The following is a 14,850-nucleotide window of genomic DNA, read 5'->3' on the forward strand; positions in this document are numbered from 1 at the left end:
TCTAGCAATTCATGCCTAATTTTCTTGAACTTTTTGTTTTTTTTTTTTACAGTTTCCCCTGGTAAGAGGGTGGGGGAAAAGAAGAAACCAATTTTATCATCTTTGCATTTAATTGATATGCCTAGGAGCACATATTGTAAGTTAGGTGTACTAGGAGAGGGAGGAGGGATGCTGAGGACAACAACTTGCACTCTGTGTTAATAATATGCACAGAAAGCAGCCAGTGCTGTTTGTTTCCATAATTGTCATCAAGCACTGAAGAGGTGGGCTGAAGCTTTTCTGCTGCCAGTTCCTCTTCTTACAGTAAATTGAGGTGCCTTTTTGTAATCCTCATTTTGCCTGTTTCGGTTTGTTTTTTAAATTAATGATGTTTAACTGTACCTGCAGTGTGTCAGTGCACGCTTCTGGTAAAAGTGTTGTAGATTGAGCAGTTGTCCACTTTAAAGGTTCACCTCACCCAGTGTTCTTTTACTACATCCACTGTCATTAAAGAAACAGCCTGTAGCAGTGATCTGCAGCATGTGCTTTGGGCAGTTTGCCTGCAGTGTCCTTCCTTCTTCCCTTCAAAGAACATTCAGTTGACATTGAGCAGTTCTACAGGAGATGCTGCATATGCTGCAATGATTTCTCTCTCACAACAGATGTGTTTCTCTTTTCCCTTGATGTCTTAACATACTGCTTTTAAGTCTAAAATAGGATTACTCAGCTAGGTCTTAGTGTATGGTCACAGGAGGATTTTTCTTTGAGAATGAAACTGCCTGCATCACATAACTATTGCTGGGAGGTGAGAGACGATTTACTGCTTTGTCTTGAGCTGAAATAGACTTTTTAATTTTAATTAATGTCTTACCTACTTTCTCAGGTATAATGTGGAGGTTGTCCCAAGTGAAGAGCAATAGTTGGCCAAGGTTGCTTAGTTAAGAAATACCTGAAGTTCTGCTTGCATTACCCAGGCTGACAGTTACTCTGAACGTTTGCCTGAAAGTGATAAATGTCCGTATGGTTTAGGCTGTCATTTGAATGACTGGAAAAGCTTACTGCTGTTATTCTAATAGAACTAATGTGTGTGTTCTGGGGTTTTATTCTGACTGTAGCTTTTTAATTGTGTTGTAGTTTGCTGAAACCATAGCCTGCCAGTACCTAATATTCTGTAGAGTAGTAAATCAGGATTTCAGCTATTAGCTTAAGACTGGTCCAGGGCATTTGTCTTCCAAAAATTGTTCTGCTTTGAATTATTTGCCAGTTTTCTGTTTTCTACATTGAAATTTCTGTGTTATGAGAAGGAGACTAGCATCATTAGATAACAAGAAAAAAAGTCAAAGTCTGAGTAAATTCAGGGGCATACCAGCTTAACAAATAACTTCTTCTGCATGCTACGTGTGTGTACTCCTCCTTATTGCATGCCAGCTGTGTTCTGAAACTGTACTTTCTCAGTTACTGACGTGTGCTCTTTCCCCAGCTTTGTGACTGGTTGAAGGACAACCTTTGTAGGTCTGACAGAACTCATCTCTAGGAGCAGGGCTCTTAATTGTAAAACTTAGCAGTGTTGTAACAGTAGTGCTTTCTGTATCTGTGTTTGAGTAAAGGCTATCCTAGTGGAATGGTCTGAAGTACAAAGCAGGAGGCGCTTTGGCTAATTCACTAGATCTTCGTTTTGCTGAACAGCCGTGGACGCTGTGAGTTGTGTTGATTGGCATGTCAAGCACTTGGCTTATGAGAGAAAGATATAGGGGTTTTACACTATAACCAGTGACTCTAGGTTCAATAATACTCTAAATGCAGATTCAAGGTCAGATCAGGGTCACACTTGCATCAGCAGTAGCCTAAGGTTGTGGTGGTTCATGAAGGCTATGCAAAGATGTGGGGAGTGCAGTGCTGGCCTGCTGTAGGTGGAGCTGCATGTGGGAATGACCTCCCTACTTGCAGAATCTTCCTTGCTTTCTACGTCGAAAGACTTGACTTAACTGCAAAAAGAAACGTCTCTCAGAATAGCATCTCTGTTTTACTAAGCTCAACCGAGGAAGTCCCAGCAACGAAATGTCAGATAAGGGCTCAAGCACTATTGCTGGGATCTGTGTGACTTCAGGCCTGGATCTGTGCTTGGCATACCCAGTGATGTGATTTTAGCTCAGTGTCACTTCTGTGGTGCTCTGGAATCCTACAACCCTCTGTTCAGCCAAGAAAGGACTCCAACTGGAGTCCAGTTGGCGGGATGCTGTAGCAGGTGTGGTTGGGCACCAGAGACTGAGGAACTCCCGGTAGGGAAGGAGCAGAGCATGGCAGGGCAGTGGCAATAAGGAATCGGTGCAGTCCATGGCAGAGGCACTGAATTCTCTGGTGCACTCAGCAAGGTCTTATTTCATGGGGTTGCAGATGAAAGCACTTATGATCTCCCAGCTGGCTTTACAAGTTTTGTTCGGTGTGCTTTTGGTTTAATCTTGGACCTCTGGTCACCCAAATCTTGCACACTGAAATACAGCTGGCAGTATCCTGAAATAAGAATAACTTAACTGAGAAAGCAACAGTACTGGTCTGTGGTGAGCCGTGGATTAACTGTTGTGCATCTGCTGGAAGGTGTCCTCCCTGTGTCTGGGTATTTCTGTGCCTTATATTTGCTAAAATTACTCTGTTGTTGGTCTCTGGAGTGCTTGCAGTGCTGTGCGGTGCTGTTTGCTATTGCAAGGGAAAGCAGTTCAGAGCCTGACATTGAAGCTTTTGTTTGTTTCTCCCACGATCACTGTTTCCCTTCATAATCCCCAGAATGAAAATGATCAGGATAATTTAACAAATCTTTTTGACCTCTTTTGGTATAGCAGCTCTCCCGAGGCAGAATCCAACACGTGCTCAGAGTGCCGTTAATATCTGGAGTTTTGTTTTCTTTGTGGCCGTACAACAGAGCCGGTTGTTCTTTGGCTGTGTTCATCCTGCCCAAGCAGGCACTGGGCTGCAGGCCCCCCTCATCATCCGGGTACCGCGGGGCTCTTCAGGCAACGTCTGACCCAGAACATCGTGCTGCATTCCAGCTGTGGTAGAGGAGACAACGCTCGAGGAGCGTGTTCTGACCTCACCAACACACTGACCTCCACCGGGAGACAGATACGGGTTTTACAGCACTGCAAAAGCAGCCTTGGCACTGCAGCACAGGGCGCCTTCTGCAGTAACCCTCACCCCATCCTGCAGAGCGTACAGACCCAGCCGACCAGGTGTATTTTATGTGAGAGAAAGAATGTGAGGACTGCGTGTTGTATTAGCAGCTTTGTGTATAAAATGGCATTTTGGCAATCAGAGTCTAATATATTTAAAACTTTTTTTTTTTTTTTTAAAGGATATTTGATATTGTATGGAGCTGACTTTATTGTTACTGTAAGTATGAAGAGATGGTTTCTTAACGTGTTGAAGCAACGCATAAAATCTTAAATTTTATGTAAAACTCATGCCAAAAGGGTATGTCTGACAGTATTAGCACCTGACCTGCGTCTTTAATAGAGAGATTGAATTTTTTAATTTAAAAACATATATATATATTAAATTTCTTTTAATAACATAGAAAGTGCCGTTGGTTCTTCTGGGCTTCGCAGCTGAGGGCTGTAACGAATGAGGGGCGGGACGAGCGGCCAATGGCGGCGGGGCGGGGCGGGACGAGCGGCCAATGGCGGCGGGGCGGGGCGGGACGAGCGGCCAATGGCGGCGGGGCGGGGCGGGACGAGCGGCCAATGGCGGCGGGGCGGGGCGGGACGAGCGGCCAATGGCGGCGGGGGGCGGAGCGCAGCTCCTCCAGTGGCGGCGTTGCGCGGCGCCGTTTGGATTCAAAGGCGCTATAAAGGCGCCGTCACGGCGCTGCCCGCGGCCGCCCGCCCTCCCGCGCCATGGCCGCCAACACATCGCAGTGCCTGGAGGAGGGCGCCGGGCAGTGGCCGCCGCGCCCGCCCGGGCCGTACAGCGAGGCGCAGCGGCTGGCGCTGGAGGAGCTGGTGGCGGGCGGCCCCGAGGCGCTGCGCGCCTTCCTGCGGCGGGAGCGGCTGCCGCCCTTCCTGTCGGAGCCCGAGGTGCAGGCCATCGCGCGGGGCGCCGTGCCGCCCACCGCGGCCGACGAGTCGGCGGCCGAGGCGTCCCTGGACGCGTCGTCGCTCACCTACTTCCCCGAGCGCTCGGACGCGGAGCCGCCGGCGCTGGAGCTGGGCTGGCCGGGCTTCGGCAGCGGCGCGTTCCGCGGGCTGACGCGGGTGGAGGCGCACTTCCAGCCGGGCGGCGAGGACAGCCCGTACGGCTGCAAGGAGGCGGTGCGGCGGCAGATCCGCTCCGCGCAGCAGGTGGGTGCCCCGTGGGACCGCTGGCCGGGTTCGAGCCGCTTTAGGACGGGTTCGTGGCTTTGCGAGCCAGGCTCGCTCGTAGGCGCCTCCTCGTGGAAGCTTTTCTTGTGTCCTGCCTCGTCAGAAGGGCGCTACGTGCAGAGGTAGCGCCGTGCCCGCACTCTCCTTTCTTCCCAATCGGCCCGAAGCGCAGCGCAGAGCCGCCCCTGGCCGCGCACCGTGCCGTGGCTGCACGTGGCTCTGGGCCGATGCGGAGCGCGGTCCGAACGCCCCGCGGAGCGGTGACCGTTCCGTGTGAGCGGTTGCATTAATCGTGCACAGCGCCCGTAGTGGCTGTGCCCGGCAGCAGCTCCTTTCCCACCGCGGTCCCGTCGGCTCCGCTGAAATTGAAAAGCGCGGCTCCCTGCTGGGTGGGGCGGCCCCGGCCCCGGCCCGGTGCTCCCACGTGGCACCGAGGTGAGGCTGTCAGCGAGTGAGGATGGCACGGGCTTTGCTGGGCGGCTGCTGTGCAGGAAGAGCCGCTCCGAAGGTTTCTGGTGATTCATCGAATTGCACCATCGAACGGCTGTTTTTCCCAAGAGCTGTTCTTTGTTATCTTCTTTAGGCCAAGGCAGCAGCCAGGCGCGCTGTTCTGCTCGCTGCCAGGTGCTGGCCTGGGAAGTGCTTTTGTGGGTGAAAAAACAGAGAGACCCCTGGAAATTAATGACTGATGTTCTGCTTGGTCATGTCTGCATCCTTAGGATTAACGTGGGGAGTAGGAAAGCTTCAGATGCTGCTGAGTTCCCTGTCAGCTTGAGGGACTGACCTCTGGTGACCAGCAATTGAAGCTGAGGGGAAGGCATGGAGCTGTGACAGCAGAGATATCAGGGAAAGGCTCTGCCCCAGAATGCAGTGGGCATGGCCCCCAGCTGCTGGAGCTCAGGGAGGGCTGGGACATCGCTTTCAGCCATAGGATTTGGGTTGGGGTGCTGCTGTGTGGAGCTGGGGGTTGGGCGCTGTATTTTTGAGGATCCCTTCCAGCTTAGGATGCTCTATGACTGAGGTGGGTGCAGTTGCTGCCTTGTCTGCGCATCTGGAAGAGCCCAGTACAGAGAAGAGAGTTTTCTCTATCTGCTATAACTGTTTTGTTTAGTTTGAATACAGCTTTTCTGTCTTTTTCAGCTGCTAATACTGGGATTAGAGCTCATGTGCTGCTAACTGAGCGGCCGTTTGAAGGCAGCGGTATTTCCAAGGAATTGTGTTCCTATTGTTCTGTTTTCAGGGGTTAATTTCTTATTCACCTCATCAACAGTGCCTTAATTTTCTCCATCTTGCTCTGGCACTTAGAGAAGTGGCAGAGTGAGAAGACCAGAGGCACTACAAGAGGAGCACAAGCATAAGCTAACTTCTTCTAGAAATGTAGCCTAGAAATGTAGCCTAGAAATGTGTTCTATAACTAAGAAATGGCCTGTTTAGAGCTAACCCTGTAAGGAGCAGGGCTCAGGTGGGAATGCAGAGCTGAGACTGTTCTTGTGGGAAATGTTTCCTGTGAGCACCAGCAGTGCCACACACAGAGCAGCTGTGCTGTGTGCCCGGGCCTCTGTGCAGCAGGGGGTGTGTGCCAGGAGAGCTGAGACAGCAGGTGAGAGCAACAGCTCTTGTTGCACATCTGGTGGGACAGCAGTAAGTCATGAAGCCAGAGCTTTGTGTCTGCACCCACGCAGCTGTGCGTTCCCAGGTTGAAAGGGCTGGGATTCTGGGCAATGCTGTGTGGTGTTGCTCTGAATGGAGAGGCTGTTTACAAATGTAAGAACGTTTTGTCTGTGGCCCACTGAATCTTTCCATCTTTGGGCTTGTCTGTTCAAAAGAACTCTCACGGCGAATTTGCATCTGCTTGTGAGTTTTTTTTGTGAAGGTGTTGGATGGAAACCCAGAATGTGCTCTTCCCAGCTCTTAGGAGATATATCCAGTTGATTGTTGTCTTGGTCATTTGTATAGGGACGGTGCTGCCTTTCTATCAGGTGGCCTGAGGAGAAAACAGAGAATGTTTGTAGATGCTGAGCTGTGCAGGAGGCCTTCTGAGCCTCTTCTGTCCTGTGTGAATTAAAGCTCTGGAACTCTTGCTGCCTCTCTTTACAGGTGATTGCCCTTGTTATGGATTCCTTCACAGATACTGATATCTTCAGTGACCTTCAGAATGCCTACAGCAAGCGCCAGGTCCCTGTCTATATCCTTCTTGACCAGGACTTTCTACCTTATTTCTTGGAAATGTGCAAAAACTTGGGTGTCTGTCCTGAGAAGGAGAGTGTAAGTACTAAATGTGCTTTTGTTTTTCCTTCTTGTGGTTCTGCTTTGGTTTTGTACATCAGAGACACCTTTCTGCAAATCCTCAGATTTCCCTAAAAGTCTAAAGCACCCTGTCTGTTTGGACACTGAAATAAGAGGGTGCTGAAGGTTATGGCCCATTTTGATGGTTTCAGTACGGTCTCTACCCAAAGGGGTGAAATTTCTTACAACATAATCAAAAACCACACAGAAAAGGCACGTTTACCTTCACACTTCCTTCTACCTCACATGTCTGCATGTAGGAATGACAGCCATGCTGTGCAGCTCCCCGGCGTGCTGGGTGGATCCCTGTGATCCCTGCTGGAGAAGTGGCTATTTCCAAGCGTTTAATTTTGCAAGATCTAAGTAACTTTATTCTGTGGCTCAAGGAACTGTTTGCCAAGGCAAATAACTCTAAGGAAAGCAAACAGGAAGCTCAAGGGTGGTGTGGCATTGGGAACATCTTTTATCTTCAGGATTTGGAGGATGTGACCCAGGTAGCTTACTTGATTCCTCTGAATGTAAGCTGACACGACTGTGTTACGTCCTGGCTTATGTTGACCCAAGTGAGTGCTTGTCTGGATGGGAGGCACTCCTAGCTCTGTGGGCAGTAATTAGTTGGTGCTCCCCATTCTCTCCAGATTAACTCTCTACAGCCTTTTATGATCTAACAGAAAGTTAGCACTACAGAACCAGTAAGACTTTAGTTGCAGGTCAATTTGAGGAAGCTTGTTTCGTTCCTATGTTCCACAATTAATCTTGTTGCTTTTAAGCAGAATTAATGATCAAAACTTTTTGGACGTAAACTTAAATTTGATGCTAGTTTTTTCCCTTTTTTTATTGAAACAGTTGATGAGGGTTCGAACTCTCACTGGCAACATCTACTACACGAGATCAGGTGCCAAAATTATTGGGAAAGTCCATGAAAAATTCATGTTGATTGATGGCGTGAGAGTGACAACAGGCTCCTACAGGCAAGTACTGGAATGCATTAGTGTGTAATTATGCTAAAAAAAGCAGGGGGGTGTTCTGCAAGAAGATTGTGTTAAAGAAGATTGTGTTGTGTTTGCTGTTACTAATAAATATCAAGTGGGTACCTGAGTGGGACTAACACAGAACAGGAGGCACCTTTGGGAAACTTGTATTGCATGTCTTGGCATTAGCAAAGAACCTGGCTGTGGCTGTGCAGAGATTTTCCTGAAGGAGCGAGTGAACAGTTGATCAGGTCTATGCCTTCCTTACGCACAACGCTTCCAGGCTGAGTCTTGCTGTCTGTTACTACGTGTTGAAGTGCACTGGAGTTTAATTGTGAATCTTGGTTTGTTTTCAACAGTTTCACATGGACTGACGGGAAGCTGAACAGCAGTAACTTGCTGCTACTGTCTGGTCAAGTTGTTGAACACTTTGACCTGCAGTTTCGAATTCTTTATGCCCAGTCAAACCCTATCAGTCCTGAGTGCCGATCAAGCTGTAGGAACAGTGGAATATTTGATCACATGGAGAAAAGAATAGAGTCCTCTAAAGAATACACTGTGGAGAGCAATTTGAGGGCAGAATTTGCCAGGCTGTCTAGTACTCCAAAAAAACTGTTAAAAGAACTAGATGTGGCTGCAGACACTCCAAGACGCAAACCTCATGACCTGGGACATTCTCACTTCAGTGAAGAGGAGTGGCTCAGCGATCCAGAGGCCAGAGTGGGACAGAAGAATGCATCAACTCAAACTGGCTTATGGGAAGAGCAGCCTGCAGTGGCCGTGTGTAATGTTGGCATGCAGACCAATGTTTTAACAGAAGAAGCTGACACTCAAACTTCAACTGCTACAAGAACAACTGGGACTCAGACTTCAGTTTTGCTGAAGGCTGCAGTGACGCAGACAAGGGAAGATGCGTATGTGGAAACCCCTCTGCTTTACAGGAAGTTTTCCAAAGAAGAATCCTTTCAACCTGGAAAGTCTTCATCAAATTCTAGCCTGCGGTCGCTATCTTCATCATCATCCCACCTGTCTCGTACGAGCTCTACCAGCTCGCTGTCTTCTCTTAGGTCCTTTGAATACCCTAGTGTTCACAGGGCAGAGTATTTCCAAAAACTGCATACGGAGAGGCAATTCCACTACTCCACCATCAGATCAAAGCTTAGCCACATGGTGGGTATCTTGTCCAGGAGAAGACATGTCCCTGAAAGCTACGTGAACCACTGCAGGGGAAGGTACAACCTGAAGTAGAGGTGAGACATCAGTGCCAGCCTGCACAGCCTCTGAGATGTTTCACTCTTGTCTGAATAAATGCTGCACTGAATGCAGAGCTTGAAAGCTCTGGTCACAAAATGCAAGCACTTCACATCTGCTGATTCTTGTAATTCCTTCTAGTACTTTTACTCTTCTTTAATACATGCACACGTCACTGTCCAGCACTTTGTTTTCTACTGTGCAATTCAGTCAGTGAGATTTTTCACATGTACTGAAACCACTTGCATGTTTCCCTTATACACATTAGTGGTATAGGTTTATTGTACTTCTGAATATTTGCCTTAGAAAGCATTTAAGTTTTGTTTTTAGGATTGCTAATGCTCTGGCTTTAAGTTCTCTAAACTTGGAAAAATTTGAGTCAGATCTTGCTCAGAATGGTAATATTTATTTCCCCTTTTTAATAATAGGTTTTATTTCCACTACATGTTCAGAATGAGGGAAAATAACTTCATTCTCACTCCAGTAGAAGAGTAAAATGTGTTCATCTCTGAAGCTGTGAAAGGTCTGTTGGAACAGCTGTGGGTTCTGATCTAACTAGGTCTTCAATTTGATTGTCCTCATATGCCTTTACATGGCTATATGTAAGGTGTGCACGTAACAACGGTAACATAACTGTGTTACCAACAGTTTTTTCTCTTAAATCTAAAGGTAGCTTCATGTCAGATGCTAAGAAGAAAACGAACTGTCTCAGCTGGAACTGGGACGTGTGTCTTAGTTCTGGTAGGAGACCTGTAAGTGCCTGCCTGCCTTGGAGTCAGGCTGGAGGTGAGATGATCCCCAAGGACACATGACAAAGTCTCTGCTCAAAGAAAGTACAAAAATATTATAGGTTGTTTGCCATGACTATTTTACAAATAATTTTTTCTCTCTTTAAACTGGGCTTTCAGAATTTATTCTGTATTTCCTGCTCTGTCTGTATTTTATCCACTGATACTGGTTTGGGGAACCAGAGAGCCACTAGAGCTTATGAAAATACCTTCAACACTACATGGATTGTGGGTTAAGTCACTTTGCAGAGACACTGCCTGAATGTCTGCAGCAGGTGCATGTGTGTTTGTGCTTGATGGATCACCTCTCTGAGGTCTGACCTGTGCTGCTTTACACCTGAATACCATTAGGTTGGTAACTAACCAGACTGAATTCTACAGTGAAACCAGTCTGGATAAGGTATTTCCTCCTTATTTATGGGAGCATCTGTCCAGTAGATGGCACATTTCAGCTGTTAAGTTCATTTCCCTAAGAAGAAATGAATGAGTGGGAAAACACCCAAAACAGCTGGGCTGCAATGGAAGTGTAGGCAGACATGCTTTATCCTATCTGCTGTGGCACTTCCATCTTTTCAGGCTGCGTTGGTGAAGGCCCGGCTGCTGCTGTAGGCTGTCAGATGATCCACTCCTTTCCCCTGCCCTGGAGGAGCAGTAAGCAGTGCTCAAAGCCTCTCTGACAAGGCTTTGTGTTTAAGAGCTGGCATTGGGCAGCGTTTGAATGCCTGTAAAATGAACTCGAAAACCTTTGCTCTGCGTACTCCTCAACGTTGTTGCACTGTAGGATTGTTTTGGTACTGATAGGGGCGATACGCTGTTTACAAATAAATTCACTTTGCCGGGAGGCTCTGAAGCTTTGTGAGTCGTCTTTTATTCGCGTGGCACCGGGCACCCCGACACCCCGCGTCGCAGCCCGCAGCTCTCGCCGTTCAATTCCCGGTTTGCTCGCAGAGGACGCTGCGGGGGGGCGGCCGGCGGCGGTGCGAGGGCGCGGGGCCGGGCGGGAGGCGGGGAGCGGCCGCCCGCTATAAAGGCGCCGTAACGGCGCTGCCCGCGGCCGCCGGCCCTCCCGCGCCATGGCCGGGAACACATCGCAGTGCCTGGAGGAGGGCGCCGGGCAATGGCCGCCGCGCCCGCCCGGGCCGTACAGCGAGGCGCAGCGGCTGGCGCTGGAGGAGCTGGTGGCGGGCGGCCCCGAGGCGCTGCGCGCCTTCCTGCGGCGGGAGCGGCTGCCGCCCTTCCTGTCGGAGCCCGAGGTGCAGGCCATCGCGCGGGGCGCCGTGCCGCCCGCCGCGGCCGACGAGTCGGCGGCCGAGGCGTCCCTGGACGCGTCGTCGCTCACCTACTTCCCCGAGCGCTCGGACGCGGAGCCGCCGGCGCTGGAGCTGGGCTGGCCGGGCTTCGGCAGCGGCGCGTTCCGCGGGCTGACGCGGGTGGAGGCGCACTTCCAGCCGGGCGGCGGGGACAGCCCGTACGGCTGCAAGGAGGCGGTGCGGCGGCAGATCCGCTCCGCGCGGCAGGTGGGTGCCCCGTGGGTCGGCACGTCCTCTGTGCCCGCCGCAGCCTCCCGAGTGCCGCAGGGGTGGGGGGAAGGCAGAGGCGCTCAGATTTGTGTCGCAGTGCCCTGAAGGCGAGGCTGTGTGATAAAGAGCGTTGCTTCTTGCTGTCGATAAACGGTGCTCTCGGCGATAGGCTTGCAGGCGCGTTGCTTGCGACCAGTGCACCCAGCCGTCCGTGTCCAGGCAGTGAGCTTCGTAGTGCTCCACTGAAATAGTGAAAGAAAATCCCACATGGGGATGATAGAAAATCCTAAGCGCTGTTATCTGCTATAAATAAAACAAGCAGCACTAAAATAGGGACAAACAACAGTGGGTTCTGTCCATAAGTTCAGGGGAAATTAACAACACAGGGATGTGAAAAAGTGATGATAACAACAAGTGATGTGTGTTGGTGAGCTGTGGGCTGTAATCATCTGTATCAATATGCGATTCTCATCTCAGATCTTTAGTCCATTCACAGTTATTGTTCCCTTCTCTTCACTTTCTTACACGTCTTTTAAATGTTCCGTTCGTTCTCTGAAGAACAGAAGGATGTATTGCAGAGGACTGTACCATGTGCAGTGACCAGGAGGGAAAAAAAGGGCTGTGGGGGGTGGGGAAATATTTAAATTGAAAGTCAAATTCCTCCCATCTCCCTTGGGATACTGTGGAAACAACCTAACGATTTCTTCTGAACCTTGTTGCAGATGATTGCCCTGGTCATGGATTCCTTCACAGATACTGATATCTTCACGGACCTCTTGGAAGCTTGTAGCCAGCGGCAAGTCAAAGCATATATCCTTCTGGATCAGTCTTCATTTTCCCACTTTCTGAAAATGTGCAGGGATCTAGGAGTTGATCTGGAGCAGGAGAAGGTAAGCCTTGTAATGCTTCTAGAGACAAAAGTACTGCTCAAGAAAGTGAAGGGGGAATGTCCAGTATGTAAAAGGGCATGTGGAACTGCTCGGGCTTGCTGAGACTGCGAAGGCTGATGGGAGGCACGTTCCCAAGATTCTCTGGAGTTTGAGTCCCTCTGAGATCAGACAGCAGTTTTAACAGCCGCACTCTGCACCATCAGTGTATAGCTCTGCCCCTTTGTGAGTTTTGTCTCTGTGGGCTAAGCCAATTCAAAACTGTTTCTAGATGGTGAATCCTTTGCCACTGTACAGTAACCTTTGCTAGTTCATCAGTGATCTTTACTGTCATGTGTTGCTTCTTTAAATGTATTACAATCATATAACTTTGAAATTCATGTATTGCCTTCTGTATCTTTTTAACAGTTAATGAGAGTTCGAAATATCACTGGGAACACATACTACACAAGGTCAGGTGCCAAAATTGTTGGAAAAGTCCGTGAAAAGTTCATGCTAATTGATGGCATTAGAGTGACAACAGGTTCCTATAGGTAAGTGTCGAGTTTTTATATGATTTCTTTAAACAGGAAACAGTAACATTTTAAAACCATTTTCCTTACTAGCACATTGCTTGTAATGTTTGGCCTCAAAATAAGGCACACTACCATGAGAATTTTCAGTTAGTGCTTGGATATCTGTTATTACTTTGAATTAACTTGGAACTTTCTCCTTCTTTTGCTAGTTTTACATGGATGGATGGGAAGCTGAACAGCAGTAACATTTTGATCCTGTCGGGTCCTGCAGTTGCACACTTTGACCAGGAATTTCGGACTCTTTATGCACATTCAAAGCCTGTCGACCTTAAAGAGTTCTCCGGCAGCGAGAAGAATAAGGTGTTTGATGAGCTGGTCAGGATTACAGTGGCTTCTAGAGACTTAACCAGGGAAAACTTTCTGAGAATGGAGTTTTTATATCTTAGAGCATTTGTAGGAAATCTAAAAAGGAAGCGAAACTGGATGCATGCCTCAAGGGAAGCAGTCTATGTGTCAAGTAATGCAATGCATGTTTCTCCACCACTGACTAAGAGGAATGGCTCTCTAGTTATGAGGCCACACTGGATCATAGAGAGATGAATTGCACGTTCACTCAGAGCAAGATGCAAAACCTCAGAAGCCATGTCCTGTGGTCCATGTCCTGTACTGCCTTACAGTGTGTCTGTGCAAGCAGCTGGGAAGGCAACCTCAAGCTGAGAGAAAGAAATACCGGAATTGTGAGTTCAGTTGAACACCTCTGCCATGTCATTCAGCAGACACAATTATGGTATTGTCTTACGTGCAGAAGTGCTCTTGAAAAACAAAACAAAACTCTTTAATACCTGAGAAGCCATTACTGATTTCTGGTGTTCTGTCAGTTTCTCATTTTTCAACCTATTTCTGATTATTTTAACGTAACGGGTTGGTGACGTCTTAGTTCAGTAGCTCAAATCTCATTTTCTATATGTAGATTCCTTAAAAAATACATTCCTTAAGATTCTAAAGATGGATAGCAGGACTGCTGCATGGCTCTGAAGTCAGTCAGAGCTTAGTCTTGTGTTCCACAAACAGTTCTATGATGCAGAACTGGATGGGAGTAGCTGTAAGCTAGAAACTAGGTCAGTACCTGGTTTCTAGTACTGTTTACATGAAGCTGAGCAGCTAGGCAGAACGATTTAATGTATCAGATTAATGTTTCTGCCATGACTTAATTTCAAATAATCTTTTCAAATAATCACTAAAAAAGTGATAATTCTTATCACTTGGATTGTGACCATCACAATAAACACATTCTAAATGCCTGAAGTCAAGGGGCTATATGACTAACAACCTACTAATATTAGTAGCAAAGCCAAAAAAGACTTTTTTTTTCTGCATTATATGTTTTACGGTTGCTACCGCTGCCTGATCTTATAGGAAAAGCTGAGTAGATCTGAAATCTGCGAAGATGCTTCTAATTTAAAAAGCTTCCACCTGACAGGCAGCCTCATGGTAGTGAGAAATAGAGCCATTTCTTGTAGATGTTCTTAAGACTCTGCTGCAGCAGAAATCTTAGCAATATGTGTGCTTGTGGATTCTGGGCCTCCAAGGGGAATCTGTATACTTAGCTGGGGAAGTTCATGTGGATCTGTGCTATCCGCCAGTGGGAGAATATCAAAGTGGACATGTGGATCTTACAGAAGTGGTATTTCCTGCCAGTGCATCGTGCCAACGTGTCCTTTTTCTTCTCTGCTTACAACCGTGCTAGTGTAATAGTTTTGATTCCTGATTTGTAAATGTTCAATAGTTTATATAGTTTAATAGCGTTAACTTTTATCCTGATGAAAGCAAATTTAAATATGTATTTTTATTCTTATTTTGGACATTTGCCATTAATACCCTTTAAGAAGGCAGTTTTGTACTCTATGCAAAATGCTGTTTGTGTGACCGTACTCTCACAGTGATGATCCCCCGTGTGTCTGTTATCACAATTACAGGTTTTTAACTTCGTTGTTCATCTCCTGATGTTAACAGGACTCCATTTCCGTGTCCCAGCAGCAGGATTTTCTTCTCAGCAGCGCCTGATACAGTGATGGTGCTGCGATAAGAGTAGAGCTTATTTTTGATAGGATGGGTGTCGTTTAACAAGGACATTGAAATAAATTTTTGTAGCGTGTCTAATTATGACTGAATAACGTTCTTATCGGGTGGTTATGCAGACACTCAGCGAGTGCCTGTGGAGTTATAGCATTACGACGTGTGCTGCTGTAGCCACCACAACACTGCTAGCGCGGTGGCACCCGTCACGGTGGGTGAGGAAGC

At 47.9% G+C, this 14,850-nt stretch overlaps 3 protein-coding genes across 7 annotated transcripts in view; all 3 read left to right on the top strand.

Moving 5' to 3' along the window:
- The window catches only part of LOC125701432 (probable ATP-dependent RNA helicase DHX35), a 40,762-nt gene that overhangs the window by 3,536 nt on the left and 22,376 nt on the right, over nt 1-14,850 (top strand). The window contains exon 5 of one of the 5 annotated variants that reach the window (XM_048963492.1): nt 3,326-3,513. The exons of 1 other annotated variant lie outside the window; for it this stretch is intronic. In XM_048963492.1, the coding sequence (XP_048819449.1) occupies nt 3,326-3,334 (9 nt within the window). In that variant the 3' untranslated portion in view covers nt 3,335-3,513. 3 more of the 5 variants (XM_048963491.1, XM_048963488.1, XM_048963489.1) reach the window with 3 other exon arrangements.
- Nucleotides 3,746-10,463, top strand: LOC125701425 (protein FAM83D-B-like). The gene is given in 5 exon segments (XM_048963481.1): nt 3,746-3,856; nt 3,858-4,310; nt 6,429-6,596; nt 7,464-7,588; nt 7,948-10,463. Coding segments are annotated over 5 exon segments (1,746 nt in total). The 3' UTR covers nt 8,837-10,463.
- Nucleotides 10,146-14,703, top strand: LOC125701494 (protein FAM83D-B-like). The gene is given in 6 exon segments (XM_048963589.1): nt 10,146-10,153; nt 10,576-10,690; nt 10,692-11,144; nt 11,870-12,037; nt 12,443-12,567; nt 12,759-14,703. Coding segments are annotated over 6 exon segments (1,260 nt in total). The 3' UTR covers nt 13,150-14,703.

Source organism: Lagopus muta, chromosome 16 (genome assembly GCF_023343835.1).
Source record: "Lagopus muta isolate bLagMut1 chromosome 16, bLagMut1 primary, whole genome shotgun sequence".
NCBI classification, from domain to species: Eukaryota; Metazoa; Chordata; class Aves; order Galliformes; family Phasianidae; genus Lagopus; species Lagopus muta.